The 20,522-nt window shown below is 48.8% G+C and overlaps 10 protein-coding genes across 10 annotated transcripts; 7 read left to right on the forward strand and 3 right to left on the reverse strand.

The window, feature by feature from the left end:
• The first annotated feature begins 120 nt into the window (after window positions 1-120).
• On the forward strand, window positions 121-1,217 carry F9C07_4106 (uncharacterized protein). Its single transcript, XM_041285928.2, has 2 exons — window positions 121-270; window positions 387-1,217. Exons 1-2 carry the CDS (start codon window positions 262-264, stop codon window positions 786-788), a joined length of 411 nt encoding a protein of 136 aa, XP_041146361.1. The 5' UTR covers window positions 121-261; the 3' UTR covers window positions 789-1,217.
• A 1,197-nt stretch (window positions 1,218-2,414) lies between these two features.
• Window positions 2,415-4,807, forward strand: F9C07_2068909 (fructose-6-phosphate 2-kinase/fructose-2, 6-biphosphatase; the record flags this gene model as incomplete). Its single annotated transcript, XM_071508745.1, has 3 exons — window positions 2,415-2,671; window positions 2,932-3,172; window positions 3,470-4,807. The coding sequence occupies 3 exons, from the start codon at window positions 2,415-2,417 to the stop codon at window positions 4,805-4,807; spliced, it is 1,836 nt and encodes a 611-aa protein (XP_071366488.1).
• A 654-nt stretch (window positions 4,808-5,461) lies between these two features.
• Window positions 5,462-6,264, reverse strand: F9C07_4108 (putative dithiol-disulfide isomerase; the record flags this gene model as incomplete). Its single annotated transcript, XM_041292061.2, has 2 exons — window positions 5,462-6,109; window positions 6,172-6,264. 2 exons carry the CDS (start codon window positions 6,262-6,264, stop codon window positions 5,462-5,464), a joined length of 741 nt encoding a protein of 246 aa, XP_041146363.2.
• Window positions 6,265-6,940: 676 nt separating this feature from the next.
• On the forward strand, window positions 6,941-8,247 carry F9C07_4109 (Frag1/DRAM/Sfk1 family-domain-containing protein; the record flags this gene model as incomplete). The annotated part of the gene is made up of 4 exons (XM_071511173.1): window positions 6,941-7,143; window positions 7,210-7,737; window positions 7,858-8,028; window positions 8,091-8,247. The coding sequence occupies 4 exons, from the start codon at window positions 6,941-6,943 to the stop codon at window positions 8,245-8,247; spliced, it is 1,059 nt and encodes a 352-aa protein (XP_071366489.1).
• A 109-nt stretch (window positions 8,248-8,356) lies between these two features.
• Window positions 8,357-11,161, reverse strand: F9C07_4110 (SPX domain protein; the record flags this gene model as incomplete). The annotated part of the gene is made up of 2 exons (XM_041292062.2): window positions 8,357-8,871; window positions 8,930-11,161. The coding sequence occupies 2 exons, from the start codon at window positions 11,159-11,161 to the stop codon at window positions 8,782-8,784; spliced, it is 2,322 nt and encodes a 773-aa protein (XP_041146365.1). The 3' UTR covers window positions 8,357-8,781.
• Window positions 11,162-11,623: 462 nt separating this feature from the next.
• F9C07_2283611 (NUDIX hydrolase domain-like protein) lies at window positions 11,624-13,483 on the forward strand. The gene is made up of 2 exons (XM_041292065.2): window positions 11,624-12,332; window positions 12,389-13,483. Exons 1-2 carry the CDS (start codon window positions 11,833-11,835, stop codon window positions 13,245-13,247), a joined length of 1,359 nt encoding a protein of 452 aa, XP_041146366.1. The 5' UTR covers window positions 11,624-11,832; the 3' UTR covers window positions 13,248-13,483.
• On the forward strand, window positions 13,484-14,501 carry F9C07_2157931 (uncharacterized protein). The gene is made up of 4 exons (XM_041292075.2): window positions 13,484-13,678; window positions 13,748-13,779; window positions 13,900-13,981; window positions 14,055-14,501. The coding sequence occupies exons 1-4, from the start codon at window positions 13,577-13,579 to the stop codon at window positions 14,079-14,081; spliced, it is 243 nt and encodes an 80-aa protein (XP_041146367.2). The 5' UTR covers window positions 13,484-13,576; the 3' UTR covers window positions 14,082-14,501.
• A 261-nt stretch (window positions 14,502-14,762) lies between these two features.
• Window positions 14,763-16,305, forward strand: F9C07_4112 (uncharacterized protein; the record flags this gene model as incomplete). Its single annotated transcript, XM_041292076.1, has 4 exons — window positions 14,763-14,932; window positions 15,000-15,027; window positions 15,090-15,603; window positions 15,668-16,305. 4 exons carry the CDS (start codon window positions 14,763-14,765, stop codon window positions 16,303-16,305), a joined length of 1,350 nt encoding a protein of 449 aa, XP_041146368.1.
• A 949-nt stretch (window positions 16,306-17,254) lies between these two features.
• F9C07_4113 (permease of the major facilitator superfamily) lies at window positions 17,255-18,659 on the forward strand (the record flags this gene model as incomplete). The annotated part of the gene is made up of 2 exons (XM_041292077.1): window positions 17,255-17,323; window positions 17,382-18,659. 2 exons carry the CDS (start codon window positions 17,255-17,257, stop codon window positions 18,657-18,659), a joined length of 1,347 nt encoding a protein of 448 aa, XP_041146369.1.
• Window positions 18,660-18,886: 227 nt separating this feature from the next.
• F9C07_1547828 (uncharacterized protein) lies at window positions 18,887-20,368 on the reverse strand. Its single transcript, XM_041285931.2, has 2 exons — window positions 19,918-20,368; window positions 18,887-19,844 (listed from the first exon to the last, which is right to left on the reverse strand). The coding sequence occupies exons 1-2, from the start codon at window positions 20,201-20,203 to the stop codon at window positions 19,114-19,116; spliced, it is 1,017 nt and encodes a 338-aa protein (XP_041146370.1). The 5' UTR covers window positions 20,204-20,368; the 3' UTR covers window positions 18,887-19,113.
• Between the last annotated feature and the right edge of the window lie 154 nt (window positions 20,369-20,522).

A 20,522-nucleotide genomic window follows, 5' to 3' on the forward strand; every position in this document is an offset into this window, starting at 1 on the left:
TCACTTCATTTGATCAGCTGCTCGCCGCACGTGCATCTACTCTAGGTATAGCTTTACCTGGTGTCTCCTCCCCGCGCGAAATCTTTCTCTTTCGGAAGCCAACTTCCATCAGGTTCTTGGAGCAAAAGCCTCAACATTAACTCCTCGAGGCGGACTCAAGGTGTACCCCCAAAGGATCCTCCTTACCTAGTTACATCGCGTTGCCACATTGGATCGAGTCGTTGGGAAAGAACAGGAAGCGTGCATAAATAACGCGTCGCGATGTTCGAGGTGCGTCTGCTGATTTGAGTTACGGTGCTCTTTCTTTTATTTCCCTGTTGCTCATCATATTCTGTGTTACATCATTTCTTTATTCTCCAAATATGCTCCGGTCTAACTAGTATCAGCGTCGTGCCGCTGATCGATATCGCCTACGGATGCACCGGGCTCGCACTGTTGCGCTAACAACCGATGAGATCGTTGAAGTGCGGGCAGCTCAGCGGACTTTTGAAGGAGCCTATGTCCGGACAGCATTATCACAGTTTTCGTTTGCCCTCGTTGTGCTCAAAATTTTCACTAGCGAGTTCTACAGCACAGGGGCTTTGTTCGCGATTTACGGCACCGGTGTGCTCATTATTGGTCTCTTCCGCCGCCAACAAGGGAATCGGCAGTTTTTCTCGGAGGTGGGAGAAGATGGCATCCATAGACATAAGTTTCGAACGAGCGGAAATGCGGTGGTCGTACTGACGGCTCTGAGCGTCGCCGCATACGCCACACTGATTGCTCTCACTCTCAGGCTGGATAAGTAGGCGGAGTATCAAAGTCCCAATGGAGTGATAAACCCAACAGGTTTATTATACTCCGTATCTCAGGCAATGTGGTAACGCCCTGCGTAACTGCCAAGCGCCAAGAATCCCGCGGAATACAACCCCTTTGTCCGATTAGTATCCTCGAGTGTGTGTGTGAACTCTCAAGGTAGAGAGAAACAAGCATTGCGGGAGCCACCAGACCGCTCTGCTGATGGTATGATGCCAAGTGCTAAGCTGATATGCGACAGAGGATGCGTATATCACAGAGAGCAGCCCGGCGGATTCCTCCAACAATGTAACACATGACAAAGACTTTCTCTATGCATAGGTGGCTATGATGACCCATACCGACATGCAACGTTGGTCATGGTGGATTCAGCAGCTTCTACAGTTGACTGCAAGGGGAGACATCTTGACTGAAGGGGTTCAACGCAGGGAAGTTTTTTAAGACTTGTTGGCGGAGACCACGGTTGCGGTCTACAATACCAGTCAAACAAGGTAATATAGGCTCCTCGGTGTTTCCGGCCCGCTGCAGGATTTCAGACACAGTGCGAATCAGTTGATCCAAAGTGGATCAACACGATCAGTGGGCCACTCCTTCCCTTCATGATGATGGTACTGTGTAGTTGAGTCTCTTTTGTACCCTTGCCTAGGCCAAGCATTTCAGTTTTTCCGTGTTTCCATGAACGATTGGAGCCAAGATAAATTTGACTTTAATTTCATGTATGGGCACAGTACGTGAAGATCTAACAACGTTACTGGTAAGAAAGTATTATTTTGGTCTTGTCGGGAGGGGGAATGATTACTTATAACCAGCGTGGCCGTCACATTTACATGGTGGACACTTCCTGACATCATGTTTCCATAGATCAACACGCCGGAGATCCACCAGTTTGTATGTCCGTCCTGACAACCCAACCAGTGACTTCATAGATTGTAAAGCTGGAATCATATATGTCCATTAAACTGTCCACCCTTAGGGTAGTTTCCTCCCTTGTTCACCTGATGCTATTGCAGTTTTTCTCTTCCTTATCTCTCGATTGAATAAAGAATCCTATCAGTATATTGATCTATATCCTTCTCTCTTTGTCTCCTCTCCTGGATTGCTGATCTATTTTGATCGAGTGGCGTAGGTAGAAGCGGGAAAAGAAGAGATCATAGCCATTTCTGAATTCTTCTGTCTTCTCTTGGGCTAATCACTCGGGTTTCTTCGAACAGGTTGGTTTGTTTTATTTATTTATTTTTCCTTTTGGAAGGGGGCGATTTTTTTTCTTGGTCACCAACAAAGTGTAGGGGCTGAGGCAGTTTGAAGCCAAACAGTGACGTTTAGTGCTGCTCTACTTGACTCATCCGCCGCCCACCGGCAGCTCCGCTCCTATTTTTTTTCCTCCAACCCTCTACACCCCTCACCCTCTAACTCTTCCAATTAAGCAGGAGGTTGGTTGATTCAAAGAATCGTTTATATCTGTCTTTGACTTCAACTTGTACTCTGAGGGTGAAGACCCGGCCTTACCGCAAATTTTCCCGATCGCGATACTCCAACCTATTGCTCAGAAACTGGCTGCATCCCCTGCGCCACTGGCGGGGATGTCTCAACAACACACCAATATTGCACGCTCGGCGATCATGACAAGCGCGTCAACGCCCGATTCTTTGCAAAACCGTGTACCAGATAGTTCCGACGGAGGCTCGTCAAATGGATGTTCTAGGCCCGGAATCGGGAAAGATGCTAATCTTATGCCTCCGGCAAAGACGCTGGTTGGAAGAGCGCTAGGAAATGACCTGCATTCCGATGCCCACAGAGGCTCACAAGCATCCAAGGATGGTGTCGGGTTCGCCCTAACTGACACTCCGATTTCTACCGCACCTTCGTCTCCACAATTGTATGTTCCCTTTCGCTTTTTCGTTCGCTTGTTGGTTGTCTATTATTGTCTAGATCTTGCGTCACAGACTCGGGGGATTTTAGGTTGCCCTTAAATTTCCCTCAACTTTGATCGGCAGTTGTTCCTCCGGGCCATATCGGCCAGGCGGTTCACGTAAATCTATTATTATGCTTCTTACTGTTTGATGTTCTATTAGTCTTCTATTTTACGTTTTCGTGTTCTTTTGGTTTTAAGTATCTTGAGACTAATGTCCTCGTCAGCAATGCTAATAACACTCCAACTACGACCGCCTCGACGCCTGGTCGGGTTCGTGCCACCACACTTGATATTCCAGGTCTCACCAAATCGAAGGTGTCGCCTGATGGTCGGATTGCTCAACGTGATGTTGGGTCCAAGCTAGTCATTGTCATGGTCGGCCTCCCTGCACGGGGGAAAAGTTATGTGACCAAGAAATTGGCTCGCTACTTAAACTGGCTGCAGCATGACACCGAAATCTTCAACGTAGGAGAACGTCGTCGCGTTGCAGCTGGCAAATCTCCCTCGCCTCCTGGAAGGCATAGGAATCATAGAACCAGTTCAATTCAAAAGGATCTCGTCGATTCGGTACGACGTTTGAGCGTCAGCGTTGGCGCTGCGAACCACCTCCGGAAGAGTACAATCCCTTCTGAAGCCATAATATCGCCCCCCGGGGCCCATGAGCCTGCGGCTTCCCCTCCCGAACTTGAAAACTCACTTCCACCCCCTGTTGTCCCCACGAAGATCCTTGTTAACGGGAAGGAGGAAGACCCGTCTCTGGAGCAAAATGGAGTCACTATTGTGCCACCATTTAATGCGTCACCAGAAGACAAAAGGGCTATGCAAGAAGCGTCCCCTGAACCGCTTGACCAGTCTGCAAGCTTCTTCGACCCTAAAAATCAGCTGGCCGTGAAGCTTAGAGAGCAGGTGGCCCTGGACACCTTAGACGAACTGTTGGACTATATCCTCGACAGAGGTGGCAGCGTTGGCATCCTTGACGCAACTAATAGTACGATGGAGCGCCGCAAAGCAATTGTAGATCATATTCGCAAGCGTGCTGGCCCTGAGCTCGGTATATTGTTCCTTGAGAGCAGCTGTGTGGATCAAGAGCTGCTGGAGGCCAACATGCGCTTGAAATTGTCAGGTCCGGACTATAAGGGCCAGAACCCAGTGAAAGCATTGGAGGATTTCAAGAAGCGTGTTCAACTATACGAGAAATCGTATGTGCCCCTCGGCGAATACGAAGAAAAACATAATATGGCTTATATCAGGATGATCGACGTGGGTCGCAAAGTTGTGTCGCATCAGACCCACGGTTTTCTCTCATCCCAAGTCGTCTACTACCTGTTGAACTTCAATCTATCACCGCGGCAAATATGGATTACCAGGCACGGCGAGAGTAAGGATAACCAGGCAGGCCGAATCGGTGGTGACTCGGAACTCAGCGAAAATGGCCATCGCTATGGCAAAGCACTCACCCGATTCATCGATCACCAGCGAAACGAGTGGGAAATGAACCAGAGACAGAAAGAGATGATGCAGAAGTTTCCCCCACGTCCGGGTGATAGCACTCCGCCCAACCCTTCGTACATTCCTAGTGACCGGCCACGCAATTTCTGTGTTTGGTCCTCCATGATGCAGCGTGCGATTTCGACAGTCGAGTCTTTCAACGAGGACGAATATGATGTCAAACAAATGAAGATGCTCGACGAGCTTCATGCGGGAAAGATGGAGGGCATGACATATGAGGAAATCCGTGAAAAATTTCCCGACGAATACGCGACCCGCAAACGCGACAAGCTTTACTACAGGTATCCAGGACCTGGAGGAGAAGGGTATCTGGATGTTATCAACCGACTTAGAGCAGTGATTGTCGAGGTTGAGCGAATGACCGATCATGTTTTGTTAGTCACTCACCGAGCCGTAGCACGCGTCCTTCTGGCTTACTTCAAGGGCCTCAAATGCGATGAGGTGACAGACTTAGACGTGCCTTTGGGAATGTTGTATATGCTTGAGCCCAAGCCATACGGGGTTGAGTTCAAAGCATATCGCTACAACCCAGACACCGACTGGTTTGACTATATTCCCAATTTTGAGCTACGCCAGACCAGCGCCAATTAGATCGTACGATGACTTCCGCTATGGATAGAGACGATATGTGCTCTCCATCGTTAGAAGCTTGCACCGATCCCCGCCGTGTCCTTGGAATCGTTATGACTTGCTTATGAAATGAATATTTGGCTTTGGCTATGACTATGGTGTTACAGTTCGCTAGCCGTCATTGTACGCTTCGTGAAATCCTTGATCAGGTAACATTCGCCGCTGGTGTTATGGTTTTTCTGGCGTTGATAAGTGCAGCCGGTTATGTAACCAACATATGTAATGTAAGGAAAGATTTGTTTCCTCTTTCTGTTTATCTTCTGGTCGTCAATGTTGTACTTCGCTCCGAGTGACGATCCACAATGGCTGGATCTCTTACTCGTTTGCTTGTGGCTTATGGCGATTTCATCTGTTTGCATGGCATTGCGTTGGCGTTGAGGTCAAGTTATTTTCCACAAAGTCCTTATGCAGAAAACGGATTCCGTGTGATTTAGAAGGGTGTAATAGTAGATAGTGGTGCCATGGCCTACAGGCTCTCTACGCACGTGTCTGCTGCTAGTCCCCGTTTGGCACGCGTTTCCTAGATGACAATCAATGGATTTCTCAAGTATCGGGCATGACTGAACTACAACCCTTATTCATTGCACTTCCCCAACCATCCCCTGGTACTCTAGCCTAAGAGTTCTGCTTCGCCTGCTCAAAAACCTGCAAAAATGCCGAGGGATCCTCGGCTCCCCCAATGGCATATTGCCCTTGGATCGTGTAATAGGGCACACCAGTAACCAATTGCCTCTGGGCTCGAGCTGCCTCCAAGTCGACTTCCTGCCCTCCATCATCGGAATCCAGAAGTCTCTCTACTTCACCGCGATCCAGCCCGGCCAGAACCGCAGCCTCCAGGAGTATCTTCTGGTCTGTGATATTCCCCCCCTCCTCAAAGTATGCCTTAAAAAGATTCTCGACAACCCTTGTTTGCAAGCCCCCGACTACACCCAGCTCAGTGGCTGCGGGAGCGCCAGCTTCCCTTTCCTTCTTCCCAGCATACCAAATCACCCGGTGCGAATCCCGTGTGTTCCCCAGCCTGCCGGAGAAATTGAACGCTATCCCTTCTTGTCGTCCAACCTCACCGAGTTTGTTAGAGATCTGAGAGAATCCATCTTCCCCAAACCGGCTGATATAGTACTCTCTCTTGTCTAGGCCCGGGTAAGGCGGGTTGTCAGGTCTCAGGTAGTAGGCGTGCCAGGTGAGAGTGAATGTATCAGTGGGGTGGACTGATTTATGGGTTGCAATGGCGCGGGAAAGACGGCGCAAGCCTACGTAGCACCACTAGTTGGTAGGTTAGATATAAGTCGTGTATGAAGGAGGAAACGAAGAGAATGGGGTCGTACCGGACAGACGCTGTCCGAGATGATCTGAATGTTAAAGTTCGTCATAGTAATAGCAATATGTTTGTTCAGATGGGCCAGTTTCTGATAAATCATAAATAAGATCAAAGAGGTTCTTACTGAAACATGGCTATGTATGTGATATATATATCAATATAGATGTACTACTTCAATACTAGTAGTAGTAGTCAACCAAGTATACATGGCTTAATAATTTGATTTGATTTGTCAGCAAGTATTTAAATTGATGTATGAGCAAAAGTTTGTGTGTTGCTGCTTTACAAGATTTTCGTTTATTCAGTCTCACAATTGTTATGGATGTCACTTGTAAACCACAACCCGGGTATACTAGGAGATAGTCCAAAGAGTAGGTAAGCTGACTTATAAGCCGTATAGTAAAGTACTAATAAGTACGCAGCAGTATCTTTGTGGCTTTATTCCCACCGCTGATATCATCTTGCATCTAGAGAATGACATCATAGCAAAAAAATTCCGGGGATGGAAAAGGGAATAAAATGAGGATCGAACCATTAAACTTGATTTCCATAGCAGACTCGGTTCGTTACTCATTAGGAAATAGGTAAGCACTTCAGCTTACTAGGGTCTCAAGGGGTCTACTCTATATTTTTTTGGAGTGTGAAATTGTTATCACAATCACTTGCTGTTTATCTACAGTACTATCTTCTCTTTCTACCCACTGCCTGACAGTTGAGTCCAACGCACTCCACATCTGCAGAGCTATGAATACCGAATTGGCCCGTGCCAAGTCTCAATGAGTACAAACCCTCTCGTCCGCTGTTATGATTCAGCCTGGTTTCTTCTCCATATCTTCATTCTCAACATTCCCCCAAGTCGACTCTTTCTCTTCCCAGCGTTAGCTGGCTCGGTCTGGTTTCTGACTCTGGCGTCCCTACTGTCAATATGGCTCGCCCACGGAATGCCTCAATACCCGGGACAAAGTAACCAGCATGTTGCGTTCGTAGCTTCTTACCCCCCTCGTCTTAAACCTTTGTATATCATAACGTATTAACGCGGAGTCAGCTTCATCTCCGACATAGCGTCTTTCGAGTTGAAGCCACTTTTTCTCATCGGTGCTTCTATCACAGCCGTGGGTTTCGTGACCACCGTTTCTGCGGTTCATGTAGTGCGCTATGAGCCGGGATTCGCTTTGGTGAAATGTCCTGTAACCAACAACCGTAATGGCAATGGCGAACATGGTCTTACTGGGCATCGCAGTTCGTACCATAGTCACTGTGGCCATCATGACTCCTACAGCGAGGATGAAGAGGACCATGAAACTACGAGAACCCTAAAGCTTATCTCTCTGCTAGCCATCTTCGCTGCCGCCGTGGCTAGTATCGCGCTGATTTTACTGGCGGTCATGGATACCTTTCGGTATAAGAGCGCACATCACCTCTTCCTCCAGGTCTGTTTCGCTGGTCTGGCGATACAATCTGCTTGTACTGCTATTGTATATTCGAACGAGGTACTCGGGTTTGTGTCATATGTCTACCATCTGGGTGTATGGCAACACAATTGGGGGAGGAGAAGTTTACGAGTTAGAGTGTTGTATGTGTACCCTGTTCCTGTCCCTTTGAATTGGCGCCTTCGCTTGCTGCTACTTTTGGGATCTCTCAGCTCTTATCTTCCGTGGTCATAAACAAGCAAGACTGATCCCCCCCGAATTAGTGCCTCCCTCTCAACAGCCTTGATCATTACAGAAGTCTTCCTGGGAGTGGCTTTCATCTCTCTGACTGTACCTGAGGAAATCGCAAGCTATCGAAAGGCAGGGATCCTTGAATGGATTATTGCATTCCTGGGAACTATCTATCTTTGGTTATTTTGTGGGTTCCTCGACCGGTATGTCCTGCCATGGTGGACCATATTCCACCCCACTAGTATATCATTGACCATTGCGTCAGAACCAATTTCGACGGCTACGTCCCAAGCGTGCTTTACAGTCCCCCAATACAAAGAAAAGATATCGAACCACCCGAAAGCTTACCGGGCCAGATACGGAATTGGGACCCTGAGCGCGCCCCCCTAGTTGAGGGACCTTCAGGGGGGAGATATACGTGAACTTAGGTTTTCTGCTTCATCATATATGAACAACGATTTTCAGAGACATATCTGGATACATAATAGGACCTACATTGATCTCTAAACAATTCTATACTGAGATAAACTTGGCCATTTCGAGATATTGGATTTGGGGGAAAGAAGTATAACTAACATACATACGCATTGGAAAACAGTAAAACAAATGTGAGTGTACGTGGCCTTCCGAGCGGTATCGTCGAGTTGGTAATACAATTTCGTAGGTTGACTGTACGGATCGGTCAGTGAGTTTTCTGACTATACCACCTTGCTGTCTTTTTGTTGCCCATAACACCTTCGAATAGCATCACTAGTCATTCATTCATTCTTAAACTTTTTGTTGTTAGAATCCTTCCGCAACAACGGGTACAATACACATCAAATATACAAAAGCTGCTGTTCTCGTCAGACTTGAGGAGCCAGGCTGCCGTTCCCTCTAGGGGAAGGTGCCTTTTTCCTGATTTTCTATTGATGACAGGCGGGTCATTGGAGTCAATTCAGCCAGTATAGCAGCCTTCAAAGTGCGTGTCCACCTTGGTTGACTAAAGTAGGCATATCGGTGTGAGAAGGCTGCTCTTGTCTGAGCTTCTCCAAGGTGGATGAATACTGAACCACGAGTTAGCTATTAGTCTGGACGAAATGGCCATTGACGGGTTCCGCCTACCTTAAAAGCAAAGTTCAATACAAGGGCTACAGCCAATCCGATACACACAACTATCGGTCCAAAAGTATTGTCTAGATCCCGCCCGCTTCGTTGGCGAATAAGTCGAGAGCGCTTCTCATACATGTACCACCCCCAGGCTGCGGAAAAGATTGCAAAGCAAGTATAGACGATAGCGAGGGCGCGGGCTATGTCATTGGTTTTACCCGCCGCGTTATAAAGACCCAGAGAGAGCGAGGAAAGAAGGATACTGACGTGAAGCCATTTTATGAAGGTTCGCTGGTTGGCAAGCCACACTTTGCTTTCGACCTTGACAGGTCCGGAATCCTTGATCCAGGTACCTGGCTCCCGTACACCCGGCGGCAAAGCAACCGAAGCCTGCTGCACGCGACTTGCACGTGAAAAAGAAAACGTTGGAAACAACGCAGCCAGACGGGACAGGGTCACAGGTCGGTCCTCTTGCTCTGATGATTCAGGTACTTCATGAGAGACGCCCTCTAAGGCAGACGGTCTGGAAGATGGCGCTGCCTGGGGTGATGGCCTCGGGCGTGTGGAACTTTCGACGTCTGGTAACCTAGAGATGGGGGATCCCACCAAGGGCTTTACAGACGGGCTCGCCCTGTTGCCAAGGAAGCTTCCAACTGCCATGTCATCTTCCGCCCGTTTTGCAATTCTTTCTCGCTCCTGCTGGAACGCAGTCTCAGGATCCCGGCGGATGTCATTTTCCATCTCACCAAGCCAGAAAGGAAAGCTGTTGACATAGTCTTCAAAAAGCTGTGCGACGCCATGAACAAATTTAGAAAACCGTGGGGCCTCCTTCACAAGGTGTGAAACCATCAGATCATTGACCCATTCGGCTTTGTGTGCAGACTCCCCCCTCAGCTTAATCTCCAGCAAACCATACGGGAAGCGCGCGATTTCACCTGTTCGGACGGTACTGAATGGATATTCCATACCGACATTGTCGATATCAGTACGGTGCCATTCATTCGCATCACGGCAGGGTCGCTCTTCATCCAAAGAGTCTTCACGAATTAGTGCTAAATTCGTGTCGAGAGAGATGCGGATCCGATCATCGCCAGGAATCTGGAAAGCCGTGCGAGTATAGTTGGCTCGCAGCATGGGTTGCACCTGGTGCTCCTTAATGAACGATTGCAGCTCATCCACATCCCTCTTGAGAGATTCTGCCTGCTCCGACTCTCCATTACCCATGTCGGTCATCCGATGGAGCTTCTTGTCAAATCGATATTCGCCGTCGAGAAACTCTTTCACGTGCTTCTGCTTCAGCTGCACCTTTACCTCTTTACTGCGATCGTCATCGGTCACGACCTTTTTCTCCAAGAAGATAGCAGGCTTATCTTTCAGATTTCCAGTCCATCTAATCCTCAGGGAACTGGCCTCAGGTGCACGTGCGACCTTTTGAGTGTAAAGGTCAAATTGTGGGGTGTCAAAGTATAGGGATGTGATTGTAGGGTCGTCTGGAAGTGTCTCTAATTCCTTAGAAGTGCCAGGGTTATAGATGAGGACCGGCAATCGTCGAAGGATGTAAGTTTTGACTTCTAGAATGTTATCGGAGTGTACCCAAAACTTCAATGATGAATATGAGTCTTGGCCGAACCGAGGCGCCTCCACATCCTTGGGCTCAACAACACCCTGACTCGATATTTCACGAACAAAGGAATACATCACTGACAGCCTGCGGACTAGGGGCGAATAATCTTCAGAGTTAAATGGCAACTGCGATAGCCGGACTTGAAGCAGAGGCTTAACGCGATATCGGGCCCCTCGCTTTCTATCATGCTTCTTTGCAGCTTTGAGGAACCCAGTGAAGTTGATGCGACTGTACTTCTCGAGCTCGCTCACTTCTTTGGTGATACCATCTAATTCCTGGAGAACTTCGGAAGCGATAGTCTTCCTCTCATTTTCGTCGACTATAGTGGGTACCTCGTTTTCGTCAGAGGGTGCCAGTGGTCGCAGCTTGGTTTCACAGGCAGAAGTACGTTCCCTCAACTGCTGGGAAGTCTCCACTTGGAAAGCGTTGACTTTGTCCACTTGAACGTTGATCAGTTCCTGGACAAAAGCCTCTTCATCCTGTTCCGTCCATTGAGTGTCCGAGTCACTGCCATCCCCGGTGACATCATGCTCTCTCAAGAGGACCTTGAGCTTGTGGTAATCGATGTACTTCCCACTCCACGGAGGATAAATTGAATTCTTGAGAGTTTTACCAAAGCGCATGGTGGTCTAGACACGACTTTGGAACGGCTGTGAAAGCGAGCGTGGTGGGAAAGAGTACTTGGTAACTGAGTTCGAAGGGATGGATAGAAAAGGCGCCCTTTGAATAGATAAGATGATAATAACAGAGAAAAATTGGGATATAAGATGGATTGCTGCTCACTCACTCCATCCAAAGCTGTGGCAAAGAATGAAAGAAAAAATTTCTGTGGACCAAAATTTACTGCAGTTATAGTGTCGTGTAGGTGTTAGTCCGACTAGCAGCTCTCCTACCCCCCAGGGCATACTAGTCCATAAGGTCCATACTATCGCAATGGCGTCTGGACGCACGTGCAAAGCTTTCCTCCCATTTTTGGTAAGGTGTTACATCGGTCAATGGGCCAGTCATAGCGAGGGATGCCGTTTGGACCCGCTAGGCGGTAACGATGTAGGTAAAATAAATACGCTACGGCCTGTTTTCATTTATTGGATACCTCTCATTACCGATACTGCTAGACCCGAGGTGCCGATAAGGATTTCCCGACAATAATTCTGGCTTCTTTCCTATACTGGCCCCAACTGCTTTGCCAGCTTCTTAATTGCTGCCTGAAGCTTTGTGTTTTCTTTGCCTATTAGCCGAAATATCTTTACTTAGTAGGCAGAGGTATTCTCATGTACCTGGATACTTGACCTCGATGGAGACACCAAAGTCCGAGTTGTTAGAAGCAGTTCCGCTCTCCAGTTCTCTTCATGATGCACTACGGTACCTCCATGACCATCCGTATCCTCATGTTCCCAATCCGCCAGCATGCAATAAACGCGCCTCCGTGGCCCTCGTCCTTCGAGTCCGACCTACGCATAACCATTGGCCCGACTCGCAACACTCGTCTATCACTCCGCAAGAGAACAATACTGCGTCAGTCAAGCAACGCTTGAATACTTTTTTCTCTCAGGACTGGGTTCAGAACGGCGATCCCGAGGCTCTCTTCATCAAACGAGCTTCCCGTGTGGGAGATCGCTGGACTGGCCATGTTGCTCTACCTGGAGGAAAGCGTGATCCAGAAGATGCAGACGACAAAGCTGCTGCTATTAGGGAAGCATCAGAAGAAGTAGGACTCGACTTGACGGCGGATGAGTATATATTTGTGGGGAATCTACCGGAGCGTGTTGTATCTACTGGTTGGACCTCCGTTCCGTACGTTTTCCTTCTATAGCTTTTCTTAGCTCAGCTGCTGATGGCGTTGATCCAAGTTTAATGGTTCTTTGCCCTTATGTTTTCCTTCTAACATGCAGTGATTCTCCGACCCTCCGACTACAGCCAACAGAGGTTGCTTCAACCCACTGGGTACCTCTTAGTGCTCTCCTTTCTCCTTCGCAGCGCACGGTGGAGTATGTCGATATATCGCAGCGCTATGCGAAAACGTCTGGATTTATCACCCGTCTTACTTATCGGTACATCTTGGGCCTTATGGAGTTTTCTGCTGTCCGGTTAAGGCCGACTGAAAGTCTTTGGTGCAATCCGTCGTTTGGATTTGCCGCTATAGACAGCCGAGGACCGTCTCCCCTAATGCAACGATTAAAGGCGTGGTTCTTTGGCAACCGACCTGATCCTGAGGACCAGACTCAGCCCCTTCTTCTATGGGGGTTGACTCTCGGTATTCTAGCTGACTTTTTAGATATGCTCCCGCCTCACACAGCTGTGCAGCTGTGGGAGTACCCTACGTTTACCTTCCCCGACCTACGCCTGATTACCAGCATTCTAACTTATCGCCTACGGAAAAGCAACAAGCTCCAGGCCAAGTCTAGACCTCAACTAAGCAACACAGCGGTTGGCAGTCAAACATCTGGTGTGAGTGTAACCAGTAATGATGATGCAGCGGAAGCGAGCCATTTTCATAATGAAGTTGGCATCGAGGGGCTAGGAGTTGGCAGGTACTATGGGTCATCTGAAACCAAAGAGTTGGAACGGGATACACATGCTGTTGGTATCATGCTTAAAGGTTATTATGCTAAACTCAGATTTGCTATCCAGATTTTCTTGGCGTGGCGAGCTGCTATAGGTTCCTTAGCTGTGTTGTACACATGGAGACTATTCCGACGCCGAAAATGATTGTACCTTGCCGAGCGTTGCTATATGGACACCTTAATGGGACCTGTATATAGTTTCGAATATCTAGTTGAAGTAGAGTCTCATACAGTATCTCGTACTATAGGTACTGTACATCATGTAATGATTGAAATATCATATGTTCTGTAGCGTAATTACATGGTTATATTGTATCAAAGCATGCAATATATTGGTAAAACGTGTTACATAAACACGCCAAGCCGAAGCTTATCAAAAATGACGGTTTGCTATGGTGATCCACCAACATCGGCAGACCATCGTCTTCTTTGCCGCCTGGTTCATCTATACTTAGTCTCTCTTCGACACTACCGATGACGATGGCCGCCACGCAAAAGCTATATCCGCGCGGAACGGTGAAGCGTATTGTTAAAGCCCAGTCGAATCGCAACGTGAGCAAGAATGCTGATATACTGGTAAGTACTCTGAATAGCCAAAAAAGCGGCATTGATAGTTAGTAACTTGCTGCTTTCACTATTTCATAGATCTTCCTGGACTATATGCTTTTCATGCAAGAGTGAGTGATTATTGTTTTTCTCTAGCCCTCTGGCTATGTGCGGTCCCAAGTTGGAAAGATGATGTGCAAAAGACTGGGAAGGATTGCGACGATGAATTTGATACTAAAGGTACCTTCTAGATTGGTACGCGAAGCAGCAATTCGCTCGCGCAAAGCTGGTGACAAAACCATTGGCCCAAATTCCGTCCGAAAGGTGACCGAGGTGCGTTTCTGATTCATTACTGCGTTTGTGGTTCCTGTAACTCTTTTTTCTCATTATCATGCTCTTCCCCTAGAGGACATTACGCAAGTTCAAGGGTTGACCATACAATGCGACTTCATGCACCGTGCATAAATCCCTGAATTCCCTTACGAGAGGAACCATAGGAGGCAGAGTCTACAGGATAACATAGCTAGGTTACTATTGTTTTAGCGTTGAACATAGGAACAGGTACTACTAGGGCACTTAGTTTGCCTTCTCCATGTTTGGTCACATCAAGTTTGGGCAAGAATGAGGGATGTGGAGGCGTTACTTAGGAGTTTATTCTATGATACCCCATTGTATTTGTTCCATGACGAGCTATTCCGACGCGCACACACACGCTTCTCCCTGGTTCAATTGGCTTTATATTGAAGTAATCCCTAAAAAGATGCACCTGCGCGCCCCCAAGGCTGCAGCCATTGACTCGGTAGCTGCGTGCCTACTGGCTGAGCGTTGTTCTGGGTGCTTTGTTGAGCTGCACGCGACAGAAGCGGCCTGAGGTTCGGAAGAGTTCCACCCGCATCTTTCGCACCGCCAGCTTTCTTTTTCATCTTCAAACACCTCTGCTTTCGAACTCTTCTTCCAACACGTCTCGAATTCATCGTTTATCGTTTTTGTATTAGATTATTCAAAACCTTCCTTCTATTCTCTTCCCTACATCAACCCTTATATCCTCAACATTGTTCCTATTGCGTTCACTCTCTTCTAGGGAAAACCACCAGAGACGTCATCTTTCAGCATCATGGCTGCCGCTTCTGTCAATAACAGTAACCCTCAGGCACAGCCCGAGTCGCCCTCGGAGAAGCTCAAGCAAAACCATACTTCTACTCCTTCGGTTAGTTCGAAATTAAATGGAGCGACCGCCAACGGCGTGGACAACATTGACAGCCCGTACTTCAGAGAACTGCAAAGGTTCGTCATTTCCAAATGAAGTTCTGCGCATTCGCACTTTGATACGGAGCTAACAGGACGCTTATAGGAGCTTGCGCAATACTGTGAAGAAGCTGGTCAGTGACTACACCCCAGACTACCCTCTTGTGTCCCTTACCACTCACATTGCCTTGGACAGAATGCGACCGCTAAAGTTGATGCCATCATTGCCGAAAATCCCGGAAAATCCCTTGATGACCTGGTTGCCGAGAAGAAGATCAATGCCGACCAAAAGGCGCAGGCATTGAAGAAGCCCGCTCTGCAAGCCACTATCGCTCAGATTGAAGAGCAGATCGCCAACTACAAGGAATTTGCTGCCCAGTACGAGCAACGCCTGGCCACCCAGCAGGCCGAGTTAGCGAAGGCCCATAAAGAGGAGTTGGACGCAATTCAGGAGAAAGCTGTCTCTGAGGCTAAGAAAGCGAGTCAGACTGACTTGAGACAGCGTCTGCTTAGCTTGAGCAAATTTCTCTGTGCTGCTGCCACCATGAGACGCTCTGGCGACGAAACCTCCAGTCTGACTCGTGCCTTTGAAGGTGTTCTATACCAGGTTTATGGAGGGTCGCACGAGGCCGTCAATTCGATGTTAAAGCTAATTGATGGTGTGGATGAAAAGGTTGTCAGTGTTGAAGGGGAGGCACTGGAGATCACCTGTAAGGCAACTACCTCCCGCCCCAATGACCCAGTTCCTCGTTGCTAACGGCTCTGGTCTATTAGATAACAAAGTGAAACAAACTTCTGAAGAGCACGCCCCCGCAACTGAAGAAGTAGGCACGGATGCTGCTCCCGAATCGGATCCTACTCTGGCCAATGCTGGTTACACTGAACTCCAGGATTGCTCTTATGACACCGGAATCCCCGCCGCGAGCGAGCCCACCACTGCTGTATCCCAGCCCGAGCAGGTCGCTCCACCGGCGCAGACGCTCGTTGACGATGCTGCTAACCCTGTTGCCGAGGCTAGCTGGAATCCCAAGACTGGCGATTCACTTGCATCCTCGGCGAATAACGATGGCTGGGTTGAAGTGCCACGTGATCCGGCCGAGACTGATACTGGCCTTGAGGCTACCCCTGTAGCTGCTGACACGGGCGACAACAATGTGATTACAGAAGAGACCACGGAAAATGGTGCTGAGAATGTCACTGTGTCTAAATCGCAAGGCGGCGACGGTTTCGAAGCGGTCGTGCATCATCAGAGACAGCCTAGTTCCCGTGGCCGTGGCCGTGGCGGGCGTGGACGTGACGGGTTTCGGGGACGCGGACGTGGTGATTTCAGGGGTCGTGGTAGAGGTCGTGGCGGCCGCGGACGTGGCGGACCTAATGGCAACACAGTCACCCCTCCTGCCGGATCTCAGTAAAGCATACGCTTCAATTGTCAGTGAACCTACCGCCTTGGTCGGGATAGGCTGTCTGTGAGAGTCTGTCACCAGTTCCCACGCTTTCTACTTTACCATACACCAGACTTCTGACACTGCTTCTTGGGCTCCTTAAAGTCTCTCCTTTCCCACTGCGGCCATTGTGGTCTTCTGCATTCTCTATCTGTCTTACTATTCCTATCTAATAGGTTATGGGTAATGGTGGTGTTACGGGTCACGAAAGCGACGAATCTTCTGAAATGCTTACAATAAGGGGTCGGAAGGCTGAGGGAAGAGACATTGGCTTATGTCTTTACAAGCCTCCTTGGCTCTACGTCTTTTTTCCTTTTGGAAGATAAACTCCAAAAGTCGGTTCCTGGTTGTATATGTCTTGCATCTTTGAGCGTGCATGGTATATTGCTCTTTAATTTCTTTCTTCTCCTCCCCCCTCTTCTCATGGGTAGTTCGGCTCTCATGGCTGCGCTTTTAACTAGTCAACACTCTTCTTCTGTAATTTATTTTATAATTTTGTTGGCGCATGGGGTCGATGGCTGGACCGTTGGACGTGGCAGTGTGCTTGGACGGAGACTGGCTGTTGACAGCCTGAGAGGATGCGTTTGTGGGTGAAAGGGCGACTGGACCTGCTTTTCAGTGTAGTAAAGTTGCAGTCAGTCAATGGGACCAGCGGCAGATATCACTGTACAGGTTTTTTCTTCTTTTGGATCATGACGAGTAATTCCATGCCTTATATTTCGCCGATCATGTGGCTTACATAAGTCGACAAATTGATTCATTTTAGGGAATCGATCAGATCATCGGTTTGCAAAGGTCATCCCCCCAGCTACATTTATTTATTTATACATTTGGGATCGGGAAATCTTCATGCTGGACTAATCGTTCTTTCTTTCTTTTCACTTACCCATAGACTTGACCTTTTCCCTTTACGATCGTTATGGCGCTAGCCGCTGATCAGCGGAAGAAGATCCTCAAGGTCTTGATGACATCTTTGCTTCTGGATTTGGTACGTGACCCTCAGTTCCTATCCAGCCGACTGCGCCGTCTTAACCATTGTCTTCCAGATATCCTTCACCTTCATTTTACCGCTATTTCCTTCCTTATTGACGTTCTACCGCAACGCAGACCCTTCCCCCGCGTCTCTCTTGAATCAAATATTTCGCTACCTAAACGCTTACAAGAACGCTTTTGCCAAAACAATCGACTCCCGCTATGATATCGTCCTTCTAGGAGGCGCTCTGGGTTCGCTCTTCTCTTTCCTCCAGGCCCTTGCCGCCCCAGTCATCGGGCGTCTCTCCGACAAATATGGCCGCAGGACAGCGCTTCTATGCTCAATGGCGGGCAATATCCTTAGCGTCGCGCTCTGGGTTGCTGCCACAGACTTTCGCACCTTTGTTGCTAGTCGCATTGTTGGAGGCCTTAGTGAAGGCAATGTGCAGCTGGCTAATGCTATAGCCACTGATATCAGCGATGCCAGTCAGAGGGGCTCGACCATGGCCTTAGTGGGCGCTTGCTTTAGCATTGCATTTACTTGCGGCCCAGTGTTGGGGGCAGCTCTTTCCAACATTACGGTCGTGGCGGCGAATCCGTTTGCAACGGCTGCGGGGATGTCGCTTCTTCTGATCGTTGTCGAGACGCTCTATCTGTACCTCTGCCTCCCGGAGACGCACCCTCGTCTCACTAAGCTCACCCAAGCTACGCCTCAGTCCAACGGTACCAAGTTTGCGAGCAGTGAAACGAGTCGTTCAACACCGCGCGTGCATACCAATAATCCTGCCGTGCTCAATCTGATTCATTTCCTCTTTCTTCTTCCCTTCTCGGGCTTGGAATTTTCCCTTCCCTTCCTGACTGCGGCATTCTACGCCGGGCACAAAGCAAGCCCTTCCGCGCTAAATGGCCGTCTCTTGTCTATGATGGGTCTCATTGCATCCTTGCTCCAGGGTACCGTCGTACGACGCTTGCCCCCGCTCGTTACTGTCCGCGCGGGTGTGGTGGCTTGCACCATTTCGTTCTTCCTCCTTGCTCGTGTTTCTTCTCTACCCGGGCTATACGTTGCGAGTGGATTCCTAGCCATCACTAGTGCTACTGTAGTGACCGGGCTGAACAGTTTGGGGAGCTTCGAAGCACAAGAAGGAGAGCGCGGCGCTGTGCTGGGCCGGTTGAGAAGCTGGGGGCAGGTGGGCCGTGCAACGGGGCCTGTACTTTTCTGTTCACTTTTTTGGTGGGTTGGCCGCGAGATTGCCTATACCACTGGAGGATTCCTGATGCTTGCTGTTTGCGTGGGAGTGTTTACGACTTTGAGGTCACCTCCTATTGCGCCTGCAGCCCAAAAGAAGAAATGAGGATAAAGGTCTGAATGTCGTCACTGGCCTTATTACTAGGATATGTAGGCATATACGACGATGACGTGTTGCTTGGTTGAAAACCTGTACAATATACTGATAGACTGCATGGATTGATTTTCGGCTCACTGCTGGCTCAGTGGCCGGGATTGTCCGCTCTGCCAGTGATTTCACTCCATGAAGAGAAACTCTACTGGCTTCATGTTAAGAACTGGAACACACGCCGGATTTTTCAGTTGTTGTTGGGTATAAAATACATAAAGAGGGGCAAAAATACATTGTAGAGTAGGGAGTGTCTGTTCATAGAGACTCGATAGCCACGCCATTGTCGAGACTGACGCTCAATATAACTCCGTTAACCTTGTATCAAGTTCGATGCGCCATCACAAAGTTCTGGGTTTGGCTTTAGTCATAGTCACTCTAATAGATAGGGATAGAAATTCCACATCTACGATCAGCGATGTAAGCAATGTCTGTCCGTTGAATGCCAACGATAACCCTGACAGCTCTGCATCGCCAAACCAGGTCCAGTCACAGGGTCTAAAGATCCTCTCGCTTTCCCGATTAACCAGTCGGTCAACGATACGAACTTTGCCGTTCGTTCCCAGCCAGCAGCATCATCAGCATGTTCAATCGTATGTGACGAGATGCGGCCCTCCTCGTCAAATGAGAAGATAAAAAGCCCGGTAAACTGTTCCTCCTTGGATAGTGGAAAGATTGGAGCATCGCCACCCAACAACACACTCAGCCCTTTATTGATCCCATCCTTGGACGATGAAAGACGACCGTTCCCCTGCGATTCCAGACGGTCTTTACCATTCATTGATCTAGTGGCGGCCGACGCCTCCGAATAAGAGTCCTCGCCCCGGGGTTCCGTCTTCCACCGTACAACTAGTCGTTCATCTCCGCACTCATTGTCGCTAACTTGTTCCGGATCCAAGACTGTTCCGGCGCGAACAATGCGTTCACTTAATACTTGTAGTCGAACATTCCCCACCAAGGGTAAGCTACTCCAGGCCACCGGTACGGTCCACAGGGCAGCACGGTAGAGGGTCCTTCCTTTAACAGTGGGAAGATGTGGATGCGTCGACGGAAAGAGGTGGAGAGTGACGCTCGGAGCTAGGATCTTAGGAGGCAGCGGATTGATGAGGAGGGTGGGTAGGAGAGGAGAAAGGGTTCGAAGCGCTGCCGGAGGGTAAGGCCATTGTCAGCACGAGGATCATAAGGTGAGGACATATATCGCCTGCACAAAGCTTACTCCTTCCCAATTTCAGGATCCGCTCATCCGGTGGTTTATGGTCATTGATAGAGTTTCCGTTCAGCCCATCCGATACCGACGGTCGAAACCGCGTTTGCGAGAAAAGTGTTGGTGACAAGGGTCCCAGCCAGGGTTCGTTCGGGATGCCATGACGTGAGGAAGCCAGAGGGTGGGTGAGGGGTGAGACGAAGTGTTGGCGAGACTTAGCAAGAGAACCTGGCCCTTTCCACGCATTCCTGGCTGTGGTGATGTATGGAGCTGCGGACATAGGGACTGGTTTCGGCATCACTGAGGAAAGCGTTCCGTCTCACACATTGAAAATAATAATATTGAAGAATATTAAAGGGCAAAATAAGAAGAGAAGTCCAGCCTGCACCAGACGACAGCAGCCTTCGTTAAGCCATGGGTTGTTGAAGGTACATACATCATGGTTAGGAAAGAAGTCGAGACTGATGGATATCTTTTCCCTCCGCGCATGACGTCGCGGCCCACGGAACATCAACTGGTCAGCCCAACTTTTAATGAAGAATCTACATGTCGTGGAACGTATTGCGCCAGATCTATAGATTAACAAATGGTATCAACTCAGGTCATAATACGCATAA

The sequence above is a fragment of the Aspergillus flavus genome, chromosome 4 (assembly GCF_009017415.1).
Source record: "Aspergillus flavus chromosome 4, complete sequence".
Lineage (NCBI taxonomy): Eukaryota > Fungi > Ascomycota > Eurotiomycetes > Eurotiales > Aspergillaceae > Aspergillus > Aspergillus flavus.

What these genes read in the sequence shown, in the direction of transcription:
- F9C07_2283611 (XM_041292065.2), top strand. Translation starts at nt 11,833, where the DNA reads ATGGAGACACCAAAGTCCGAGTTGTTAGAAGCAGTTCCGCTCTCCAGT. An exon ending in ACTGGTTGGACCTCCGTTCC is followed by an intron (nt 12,333 to 12,388) that starts GTACGTTTTCCT and finishes CGTTGATCCAAG; the next exon opens with TTTAATGGTTCTTTGCCCTT.
- F9C07_2157931 (XM_041292075.2), top strand. Translation starts at nt 13,577, where the DNA reads ATGACGATGGCCGCCACGCAAAAGCTATATCCGCGCGGAACGGTGAAG. An exon ending in TATATGCTTTTCATGCAAGA is followed by an intron (nt 13,780 to 13,899) that starts GTGAGTGATTAT and finishes GGTACCTTCTAG; the next exon opens with ATTGGTACGCGAAGCAGCAA. An exon ending in CCGTCCGAAAGGTGACCGAG is followed by an intron (nt 13,982 to 14,054) that starts GTGCGTTTCTGA and finishes CTCTTCCCCTAG; the next exon opens with AGGACATTACGCAAGTTCAA.
- F9C07_1547828 (XM_041285931.2), bottom strand. Translation starts at nt 20,203, where the DNA reads ATGCCGAAACCAGTCCCTATGTCCGCAGCTCCATACATCACCACAGCC. An exon ending in GATCCTGAAATTGGGAAGGA is followed by an intron (nt 19,845 to 19,917) that starts GTAAGCTTTGTG and finishes ACCCTCCGGCAG; the next exon opens with CGCTTCGAACCCTTTCTCCT.